The sequence below is a fragment of the Cydia amplana genome, chromosome 25 (assembly GCF_948474715.1).
Source record: "Cydia amplana chromosome 25, ilCydAmpl1.1, whole genome shotgun sequence".
Classification (NCBI taxonomy): Eukaryota; Metazoa; Arthropoda; class Insecta; order Lepidoptera; family Tortricidae; genus Cydia; species Cydia amplana.
Genome location: NC_086093.1, coordinates 1,320,263 through 1,332,651, shown reverse-complemented (window position 1 = coordinate 1,332,651; position 12,389 = coordinate 1,320,263). Strand labels below are relative to the sequence as shown.

Here is a 12,389-nt window from a genome sequence, read left to right as displayed (position 1 = left end):
CCCAATAAATAGATAGTAGTCAATGATAACATAAAATTAACATACAAGCAATGTTTAGCTGATGGTTACAAGATTGGAGAAGTGCCAAAGACCCCTGCTGAGAAATAATTAACAATAAACTACTATTCTTACAGTTTCTACCTATTTTAAATACAAAGAAACAAGATTTAATGTTTAATGATTGTTATTAACCATATCCGACTTTATTGAATACCGTTTGATGTAAATTTTATTGTCTTTAGTTTAAATTTTAAAATGGTGTACAAAACGCCGATCGCTATTTTAAACAATTTAAATAAAAGTCGAGAAGCGACATTTCAATTTAGTTTTTAATTTTTTTTTTTTTTTACTTGAAAATATATCTTTAAACTGTACTTTCTCTTGTTAAAATAAATAAATATCCTTGAATGAAAGAAGAGATCACGAGGATAAAAATAAAACAGTTTTTACATTTTTTACATACTTTACGTGTGATGAAAATGACATTTGTATAGTATTAGATATTATCAATCACCAGCAAATACGTGTAATGGTACTTACGTTTGATTTTAAGATTTATTTTTGCCGGAATAAGATTTCTCCCATTTTTTTCACATTTTACTCCGACGGACGGACTAACCAAGGAACAGAAGACTGACAGTGACAGTGACAGTAGTGTGATATATTTGACAGATCTTTTTTTTTTCAACTTGGCAAACTCAAACACAAGCCCTAACAGACTACCGCACCGCACCGCAACCTTGGTGCGGTGCGGCGCACATATCGATAGTGTGTAAGGTAGTCGCCGTACGCGCGTTAAGGACGCAGCTATAAGTTAGAGCGAGAAAGAGATATTTTGACTGCACCAAAGTCACGGTGCGGTGCGTTAGTGTGTTGTGGCTTTTCAACTTTCATCCTTTACCACAAAACCTCACAAAACAAAACTATTAAAGTGGAGTCCGCGGGCTCAGCACGGTTTCATTTTTATGGATTATCACTATGCCTGTCACTTTCGCACTTACATATTTGTTAGAACGTGACAGGCATGGTGATAAACGATAAAAATGCGACCGTGCTACTAGATGAGAGAATTTTTCGCCAATCTGATGAAATGAGACTGTCCGATCGAATCAGGCCGAGCGGACGCAAACGCCAATTTGATTCCCCGATCAAATTAGCAGGTGCGGACATAAAAATGCTAATTTTCGAAGTTAGTATCTATGGAATGCAAATTGGTGATTAAATTGTGTACGTGTGGATGCTAGATGAGATTGGCGCCAATTATTTTCCTGATCAAATCGGTCGATTTCGTCGATTTGCCCAGCTCGTCTGGACTCTACTAAGCGGTGTCCAGACGAGGCAATTTTTCGCCAATCTGATGAAATTGTCCGATCAAATGAGGACGTGCGGACGCACACGCCAATTTGGCTCGCCGAATTCGACCGCCGATTATGACCGATATTACCGATAAAATGGGGTGCAGACTATTTGTGACGCTAATATTTTCGTTTTGGAACATTTCCTTAACTTAGAGGGCTCAAATATCACCATAAATTTTTAATTGGTGATTAAATTGGAGATTGACGTCAATTATTTTCCTGATCAAATTTGTACTATTTTGTGATTAAGTCATAGGTAATAGTTTGTGGCATATAAGAAATCTAAACTTTACCAGAAAATCACACCCGAAACGGCCACCCTTTTGGAAATAATACAAAAATATAGGTACAAAAATGTATATTTCGAAAATTCATCAAGTCCGTTTTACAATTACATTTATAATTCTCTCACGGCCAGGCCACGACATTGCGCGACCGGCGGCGGCGGCAACCATAGGTGGTTACGAAAGATCCGATCGCTGTGTCTCGCTCCAACCTATGGTCGCCGCCGTCGCCAGTCGCGCAATGTCGTAACCGAGCCGTTAATGTCACAATTGTACTTCTTATAAAAGGTTAGATGCAATTGATATCCTCGTTTTTATCACAAAAGTATCACAAAACCTAACTAACCGCCGTAATAGGGAATATTACGCGAATATCTGCGTAGGGGGCGCCACTACCACAATCCATCACAATCTGAGGGTCTACCGCTAACGAGAGTCGAAATTTTGTTATCTACTCTCTCTGTCACTCTTGCATATTCGAGCGATAAAGAGTCAGATAGCCGGGTTTAGATTTTCGCGTTTCCCGGTAGGCCCTTTGTAAACCGCCTTGATGTATCAATGTCATGTTTTATCGTCAGTGAAAACTTGTCAAAAGGGCGTTTTCTAAAATAAATATTGAAAACCCGATTCTCACGGATCCTGGTGTTTTTGGGTTCTTTCAACTCAGAATCACTAGCATATTCAGCCCTGATGATAAAAAAAACATGTCCCAAAAATTTGTATGAAAATTGTACATTCCCCTACGACACGTCCTTGGAGGATATAATCAAACGGAGACGCCATGTCTGTAATTTTCTGTACAAAACAGTCTGCCGATTTTTGCGGGGGAGGGGAACGTCAAATGTATGCGTAACGTAAAAATAGCCATGTCAGATAAACGTCAGTCCATACATTGTGTATGACCGTTGGCCGTCTATTTTCGACAGAGGGGAAAGCCTGTCAATGGCTACTCCGTTTAGTTGTATCCTCCAAGGACACGTCCATACAAGTGAAAAATTTTCTCATAATAAAACGTGACTTAATGGAATGGACATCTTGGGACATCTTTTTTTAATGGAAGGGTGGAGAGTGCTGTCGATTGTGAGTAGAATGAGCCCAAGAATGTCCAGATTTGAAAGAATCAGGTTTTCGATATTTATTTTAGAAAACGCCCAAAAAACAGTTTACCTTACTTTGTCGTGTACCAAATTCGACCAAGTGTGAGCGGTCAAAAAACCTAGAAATTTTTGTGACGTAATGAATGGATGACCCCTAACCTCTCAGTTTCCTATTCGTCCCCGGGACAAATGGGAAGTCCCGAGTTATTAGAACAGTTTGTGTTCCTCAATGTTTTCGCACTGGTGGTGCCACCTGGCGGTTGCCATGTGACTAACTTCTGTTTCCTATTCGTCCGGGACAGATAGGAAGTCCCAAGTTATTCGAACAGTTTGTGTTCCTCAATGTTTTCGCACTGGTGGTGCCACCTGGCGGTTGCCATGTGACTAACCTCTGTTTCCTATTCGTCCGGGACAGATAGGAAGTCCCAAGTTATTCGAACAGTTTGTGTTCCTCAATGTTTTCGCACTGGTGGTGCCACCTGGCGGTTGCCATGTGACTAACCTCTGTTTCCTATTCGTCCGGGACAGATAGGAAGTCCCGAGTTATTAGAACAGTTTGTGTTCCTCAATGTTTTCGCACTGGTGGTGCCACCTGGCGGTTGCCATGTGACTAACCTCTGTTTCCTATTCGTCCGGGACAGATAGGAAGTCCCGAGTTATTAGAACAGTTTGTGTTCCTCAATGTTTTCGCACTGGTGGTGCCACCTGGCGGTTGCCATGTGACTAACCTCTGTTTCCTATTCGTCCGGGACAGATAGGAAGTCCCGAGTTATTAGAACAGTTTGTGTTCCTCAATGTTTTCGCACTGGTGGTGCCACCTGGCGGTTGCCATGTGACTAACCTGTTTCCTATTCGTCCCTGGGACAGATAGGAAGTCCCGAGTTATTAGAACAGTTTGTGTTCCTCAATGTTTTCGCACTGGTGTTGCCACCTGGCGGTTGCCATGTGACTAACCTCTGTTTCCTATTCGTCCCTGGGACAGATAGGAAGTCCCGAGTTATTAGACGAGTTTGTGTTCCTCAATGTTTTCGCACTGGTGGTGCCACCTGGCGGTTGCCATGTGACTAACCTCTGTTTCCTATTCGTCCGGGACAGATAGGAAGTCCCGAGTTATTAGAACAGTTTGTGTTCCTCAATGTTTTCGCACTGGTGGTGCCACCTGGCGGTTGCCATGTGACTAACCTCTGTCTCCTATTCGTCCCCGGGACAAATGGGAAGTCCCGAGTTATTAGAACAGTTTGTGTTCCTCAATGTTTTCGCACTGGTGGTGCCACCTGGCGGTTGCCATGTGACTAACCTCTGTTTCCTATTCGTCCGGGACAGATAGGAAGTCCCGAGTTATTAGAACAGTTTGTGTTCCTCAATGTTTTCGCACTGGTGGTGCCACCTGGCGGTTGCCATGTGACTAACCTCTGTTTCTTATTCGTCCCTGGGACAGATAGGAAGTCCCGAGTTATTAGAACAGTTTGTGTTCCTCAATGTTTTCGCACTGGTGGTGCCACCTGGCGGTTGCCATGTGACTAACCTCTGTTTCTTATTCGTCCCTGGGACAGATAGGAAGTCCCGAGTTATTAGAACAGTTTGTGTTCCTCAATGTTTTCGCACTGGTGGTGCCACCTGGCGGTTGCCATGTGACTAACCTCTGTTTCCTATTCGTCCGGGACAGATAGGAAGTCCCGAGTTATTAGAACAGTTTGTGTTCCTCAATGTTTTCGCACTGGTGGTGCCACCTGGCGGTTGCCATGTGACTAACCTCTGTTTCCTATTCGTCCGGGACAGATAGGAAGTCCCGAGTTATTAGAACAGTTTGTGTTCCTCAATGTTTTCGCACTGGTGGTGCCACCTGGCGGTTGCCATGTGACTAACCTCTGTTTCCTATTCGTCCGGGACAGATAGGAAGTCCCGAGTTATTAGAACAGTTTGTGTTCCTCAATGTTTTCGCACTGGTGGTGCCACCTGGCGGTTGCCATGTGACTAACCTCTGTTTCCTATTCGTCCGGGACAGATAGGAAGTCCCGAGTTATTAGAACAGTTTGTGTTCCTCAATGTTTTCGCACTGGTGGTGCCACCTGGCGGTTGCCATGTGACTAACCTCTGTTTCCTATTCGTCCGGGACAGATAGGAAGTCCCGAGTTATTAGAACAGTTTGTGTTCCTCAATGTTTTCGCACTGGTGGTGCCACCTGGCGGTTGCCATGTGACTAACCTCTGTTTCCTATTCGTCCGGGACAGATAGGAAGTCCCGAGTTATTAGAACAGTTTGTGTTCCTCAATGTTTTCGCACTGGTGGTGCCACCTGGCGGTTGCCAGCTGCGTGGCCGCGAACTCCTTGTCGCAGTGGCTGCAGCTCCAATTAGGCTCGTTCTGATGGGCTTCTCTGGAAAAAAAAAATATATAAGACAATCTCACACAGGCCTGTGTTGTGAGTAGTAGGCGACGATATATACAGGATCATTTTTGGACCGTTAGCGACCAAAATGTATGAAACGGCCAAAAAAATTTTTGTGATTTCGGAGTTGGTCCCATAGAAAAAGTTGTTCAGTATAGCCTACCTAATCACCTGGCACAATATGGCTAACAGTCCAAAAATGACCCTGTATAATAGACTAGCGACCCGCCCGGCTTCGCACGGGTTATACGAAACCTTATCAAATTATACACCTAAACCTTTCTCAAGAATCACTCTATTGATAGATGAAAACCTCATGAAAATCTGTTCAGTAAGGACTTTTTGAGATCATCGCGAACATACATACAAACATCGTAGAGAAATATGTAAGCATAGGCATCGTCAGTCGCGACACTCGTGACATCTAGTGTCAAGTAGCGGTACTGATGAACCCGCTAGATATCGACTACGAAAATAATGGTTTTGGTAAGAAAACTGGCCCCGTAGCCAACATGCCAACCAATCGCTAACGCTCCGTAGCGAACGAAACGCAACTGTCACTGTCACACTAATATGGAAGAGTGATAGAGAGACACAAAGCGATTTGATGGCGAAGCGCAAGCGATCGTCACCTTAACTAGGCCTAAAACCTGCCTTAAAAGTGCCTTCAACATATGTGTACCCACCTAAAAAGTGCCTTCAACATAAGTGTAGTGTGTATCCACCTAAAATATTCCTTCAACATATGTGTACCCACCTAAAATGTGCCTTCAACATATGTGTACCCACCTAAAAAGTGCCTTCAACATATGTGTAGTGTGTATCCACTTAAAATGTTTCTTCAACATATGTGTACCTACCTAGAATGTGCCTTCATCTTCAACATATGTGTACCCACCTAAAATGTGCCTTCAACATATGTGTACCCACCTAAAAAGTGCCTTCAACATGTGTAGTGTGTATCCACCTAAAATGTGCCTTCAACATATGTGTACCTACCTAAAAAGTGCCTTCAACATATGTGTAGTGTGTATCCACTTTCAACATATGTGTACCCACCTATAAAGTGCCTTCGACATATGTGTACCCACCTAAAAAGTGCCTTCAACATATGTGTAGTGTGTATCCACCTAAAATGTGCCTTCAACATATGTGTAGTGTGGATCCACCTAAAATGTGCCTTCAACATACGTGTACCCACCTAAAATGTGCCTTCAACATATGTGTACCCACCTAAAAAGTGCCTTCAACATGTGTAGTGTGTATCCACCTAAAATGTGCCTTCAACATATGTGTACCAACCTAAAATGTGCCTTCAACATATGTGTACCCACCTAAAATGCGCCTTCAACATATGTGTACCCACCTAAAATGTGCCTTCAACATATGTGTACCCACCTAAAAAGTGCCTTCAACATGTGTAATGTGTATCCACCTAAAATGTGCCTTCAACATATGTGTACCCACCTAAAAAGTGCCTTCAACATGAGTAGTGTGGATCCAACTAAAACGTGCCTTCAACATATGTGTACCTACCTAGAATGTGCCTTCATCTTCAACATATGTGTACCCACCTAAAATGCGCCTTCAACATATGTGTACCAACCTAAAATGTGCCTTCAACATATGTGTACCCACCTAAAATGTGCCTTCAACATATGTGTACCAACCTAAAATGTGCCTTCAACATATGTGTACCCACCTAAAATGCGCCTTCAACATATGTGTACCCACCTAAAATGCGCCTTCAACATATGTGTACCCACCTAAAATGTGCCTTCAGCGCGTCTATCCCCTGCACGCCGTGATACTTGGTCTGACAGATGGAACACTCCAGCCGCAGCCAGGTGCTGTCCGTGTTCGTCGACTTGTTCACCACGCTTAACCTGCAGAGCAATAATAGGGAGTATTACTGCAATGTTATGCCGCCAGAGTGCAGCACTAGCACCCATCGTAAACCATAGAGTAACTTATACATCATCATCATCTTCCTCGCGTTGTCCCGGCATTTTGCCACGGCTCATGGGAGCCTGGGGTCCGCTTGGCAACTAATCCCAGTAATTAAAAAAAAAATATTGACAAAAAACAAGTTACTAAGTGGGTTTTGAAGTCCCTGACTTCTGAGCTAGGTAAAGACCTGTGTTACAGAAGTCAGTGTCCTCTCCTAGACAATAGAAACTATATAAGAAACATCGAATCTAGTATGACTTATTTACTACATTTCCCATTTTGTTTTTATTTTATATTTAAAGCAATTAATTATAGGGCCTGTTTTGATACCAGAAAACAATGCCATTCTAATATGAGTGCATAGCAATTACATTATATATATATATATTATGTGTGTGTGTATGTGTGTGTGTGGTGTGTGTGTGTGTGTGTATGTGTGTGAGTATTCTATAATTGGCGTAGGCACTAGTTTTTACGAAAGCGACTGCCATCTGATCTGACCTTCCAACCCAGAGGGTAAACTAGGTCTTGTTGGGATTAGTCCGGTTTCCTCACAATGTTTTCCTTCACCGAAAAGCGACTGGTGAAAATCAAATGATATTTCGTACATAAGTTCCGAAAAACTCATTGGTACGAGCCGGGGTTCGAACCCGCGACCTCCGGATTGAAAGTCGCACCGCACGCTCTTACCGCTAGGCTACCAGCGCTTCAGAGTAACTTATACATACTATGCCTTAAACTGTTTTATGACAAGTTTTCACAGACAATAAAATATGACATTGATACATCAAGGCGGTTTGTTTACAAAGGGCCTACCGGGAAACGCGAAATCGAAACTCAGCTATCTGCCTCTTTATCGCCCGAATATGCATGAGTGATAGAGGTTAGATAACAAAATTTAGACTCTCTCATTTGCGGTAGACTCTCCGGTTGTAAGTAATAGGGATGATGACACATGTTGAATTTTATAACAAAATCTAGTAAAATAGATAGCAAACGAGCAATTTATCACAATAATGTGGATATTAAAATAAAATATTGAAAAATTACAAAATTACAGGACCTGAAAGTTTCAAAATTTAATTTTTTTTTAACTTCCAAAAACGATAAAAGTAAGGGTACCATTCGATTCCTTACATTTCACCAAAAAAAATATTGTATAGCAACTATATACATAAACGCAATATTTCACCGACAAAAACGCAATTTTCTTGTTTTGTCCATACTACAAGATGGGCGATGACGTCACGGCCTCTGGCCGTTTTGTATAGGGCGTTTCGCGAGTGAAGTGCGACTGTCGGACTTTGACTACAATTTCTGACTTTTGTGTTACTTTAATGCAATGGGTCCCATATAGACATTTGATCCTAAAAACAAACCCGATCTATTGATACCATAAAAAAAAATTAGTCATGTAGCCTATTGTAGCATTGGCGCCCCCTACGCAGTTTCGCGTAATATTCCCTATTGTCATATTAAATAAACAAATAAATAATAATTATAGGACATTATTACAGAGAACAAATATCGGTCTAACGGATTATGAAGCCGATGGTCCTGGGTTCAAATCCCAGTAAGGTTATTTAATTGTGTAATAACCACAGATATTTGTTCCTGAGTCATGGGTTTTTCCTATGTAGGTACCAATTTAAGTATTTGTATATTATACACGGTAACTGTATATATCGTTGTCTGAGTACCCACAACACAAGCCTTCTTGAGCTTACCGTGGGGCTTAGTCAATTAGTGTAAGGATATTCTATAATATTTATTTAGAGTAAAATAATACCTGGATATATGGAACCACAGCATTGGTGAAATCTTCTCTTCCAACTGCAAATCATACTTCTCCGATTCAGCATCAACTTCTTCATACAAATGTCTCACATATGGATATTCGCTCATATGAAACCTGAACGTACAAGGTATCTCCACCCTGCCATTATTGTATGTCGCTGGCAACACTTTCAAATCTTCATTTATAGTCTTAAATATCATATCTACGTCTTGTTGCTGCTCTATACTATATCTATTTGACCGCTGTATTTTCCCTATAACTAATTTCAAGTCTTTTCTCGCCACTTCCCCTTGAGATTTCGTATTTTTCGCTGATTGCAAATGGCTGTTTAATTTCGGCTCCCGTTGTATCTGTCTTAGATTTTTATTTATAAGCTTATGCTTGAAATTCGGCAGAATTTCCCTTTTATAGTTAAAGCAGGCCATATTTATAGTAATGTTAATATAGCATGAATTCAGCATAGACTGAAAAGTCTGTTGGTTGACACATATTTTAGATGGTACGTAAGGGTTTATATTGAATATCGTGCTATTGTATTCGGGATGCGGTTTTCTAAAAAACAGTTTGTTCAATTGATTTCTAGAGCAATTAATCTCTAAGATAACATCGCCAGGGACCGCTTTGCTGGACTCTGGTATTTCCTGGCTTCGTTTTAGTTTCTGGGCCGCTTCCCTGGCAAAAGGTTCGGTCGCTTTCAAAATGGTGGTGAGGTAGTCCTTTAGGGATGTGTATTCTATGTCCAGCATTTTTTCAATCTCTTCCTGGTCATCCATGCAGCGGGTTTCATGCATGACCTAAAAGTTAAAATACAATTTTTTTACTGGACTCAGGTTTTCAGACTCATTGCTTGCTCGAGTCCTTTTCAACTTGTCATATCCTGGAGGCTTTTGTAGAGACTCGAGTTTTTTTTTCAGTTAACTTTACATACAGTAAGGCCTATTATCTCTAATGTTATTTCTATAAAACCTAAAAAAATTGTCAGTCTTTATTCAGAGGCTCAAGTTCCTTTGAGTTGCATTTAAAAGACTCAATAAAGGACTCAACTTGGGACTTATAAAACTTGTTTTTTTTTTAACAGAGTCTCGTAAAACCAGTCTAGTTGTTCACATTTAGACTTAATACACTCGAATTCTTACCAACACTGCTTGTCGGTAAAAGAAAACAACATGAAAAAAAAAATGGTTGTCTGTACGCCCCATGGAGATCTGTCCACAACATTACCATGGAGATCTGTCCACAATATTACCATGGAGATCTGTCCACAACGTGACACTTTTGAAGTGAAGACCTACATCTGTAATGATTACCTGATCAAATTCATCCCACTGCGGCCAACTTTTCAAGAACTTCTTCAGCACATTCATATATATGTCCACGCTGATGAAGTGCAGGTTGGCGGGGTCCAGCTGGAACTCCTTCTTCAGGATTCCAACCAGCTGGTTGTTCGTCAGCTTGGTGTTCTGCTTGCCGTTGTAGTTTATTAGGTGCTTCATTAGTTCTAACAGGGGTTTATCTGGAAAATAACTTGTACCTATTATTTATAAAGCCAGCGAGCAGCGGCAACAAAGTGCATCATGGATATGCACTTAATTAAAAAACAATTGTTTTGCTCCGTAACAAACAAAACGCAACTGTCTCTGTCACACTAATATGGAAGAGAGATAATATGCATATGTGTGTAAGTCGGGTGACAATGCAATATTATGATATGATACTATCGAGCTGATCCGATGATGGAGACAATAGGTGGCCATGGGAAATTTGTGATAAAACAACGAAACCTTATTGTGTTTGGGGTTTTTAGAATTGTCTCGATGACTATTAGTTGCCTCTTGAATGAAAAGTACAGTCAGCAGTTCGTAATTGGCAAAGTGTAGTTTCAGTGTTGATTTTCAGACTGGCAGCTCATCTGCTCAACAGAACACTACGAACGTAAAGCCTCACTTTGCCTTCGTGGTACCAAACTCTTACGGGTCGCTAATAAACTTGTGATGTAGTTACGTTGCGGACTGTTGAGGTTACAACAATTCAGCCGACCGACCAAATAACGCAATGTAATGAAACTCGCTCTAAGGTTGGTTTTAGTGTCGTGCGGACCCTCCGTGCGGATCGCTCCGCACGGACTAATATGTATTAAGCTTAGGGAGCGTTTTAGAGTAAAGCGGACGCGTCCGTACGGGCGGCCATCCGCGTGGAGAGCTTCGCAGCCGTCCGCACGATGCGTCCGTGCCGCGGAGCCATCCGCGCGGACGGCTGCTCGCGCGCCTCTGCCTGCAGTGAGCGTTTTAGTATCGTGCGGAGTGCACGCATCAGCGCAGTACAATCATGGCGACTCACGATATTCGCGATGTTGATACAAACGAGTAATCGACGAAGTGGTATAGGCACACGTCGTAAACTGCAACAGACTAGAATTCGTGTCTTTGACAGTAGTTCGTCAAAACTTCTGGTCGACATCCGAAAGTATATGAAGAACTTTGTTTCGTCAGCCCTCAAACAAATCACCGTATAATGTAACAAATTCTCCCGCGACGGCTCTCTGCTCGAACCTGTCGAATCCCACGATATGACGTCACCCATAAGCGTTCTGGCTCAAATATGAGCCGCTGGGAGCTGACAGATTAAAGGGTGAACATGTAGTCTCCTTCTATGCATTTTTTTTTCCTTGTATACAGTGCAATGACACCCTCCACATTGGATGCATTGTTCGCGTCTGTATTCCGAGACGGTCCGCACGATACTAAAACGACTTGTGCGGACGATCCGCCTAGATCACCTCCGCGCGGATCGCTCCGCACTGACGGTCCGTATGACACTAAAACCAGCCTAAATGAGCCCTTAAAGTGTGATAATTAAGATAACATTACCTTCATCATCATTATTATCCCCAGTAGATTGAGTAGATACGGTCTCTGCGTCGTCGTAAGACCTCTCATCCATCGTCAACTCTTGGGCGCTCGCTTTACTCTTAATCTTATTTTCGTGGGCATGTCTGCCTTGTTCGCCGTCAGACACGGACGCTATCTCGTCGCTCGAATCGTCCTCGACCACAATTAGCGACATTTTAAGTTATGTTATAAGTTTATTCGCTTCGACTACGCTTTCTCCAAGTCCAAACACTGGCAAACACATGTGAACACATGACATGAACAAAAATAAAAAATGTCAAGCTAAGCAAAACGTCAAACTTTAAAACAAAATAAAAATGTTCAGATACGAAGTATTTAGCCAGAAGCGTATCCGAGTTCTTCTTCTTCTTCTTTTATTTTATGGCGGTCTGGCCAAACAAGTTGGCACAAATTTGCCAATGTCAAGTATAAAATACTGCGATCTGCACCTGAGAACAGACGACAACACAAACATATACCAACGCCCACACAGAAAATGAAAGCACTACACGTTTTGTTATAACTAAGTAAAACAAAGGTTAAATTAGTTCAAATGCAGACGACACACACATTATATAGAGTTATTAGTTATACTATACTACACGGTTACTATAGTACGATGTTAT

General features: G+C 41.8%; 1 protein-coding gene across 1 annotated transcript; it reads right to left on the bottom strand.

The window, feature by feature from the left end:
* Positions 1-4,988: 4,988 nt before the first annotated feature.
* On the bottom strand, positions 4,989-11,942 carry LOC134659868 (uncharacterized). The gene is made up of 5 exons (XM_063515576.1): positions 11,743-11,942; positions 10,183-10,388; positions 8,867-9,669; positions 6,894-7,013; positions 4,989-5,115 (listed from the first exon to the last, which is right to left on the bottom strand). Exons 1-5 carry the CDS (start codon positions 11,936-11,938, stop codon positions 4,989-4,991), a joined length of 1,452 nt encoding a protein of 483 aa, XP_063371646.1. The 5' UTR covers positions 11,939-11,942.
* Between the last annotated feature and the right edge of the window lie 447 nt (positions 11,943-12,389).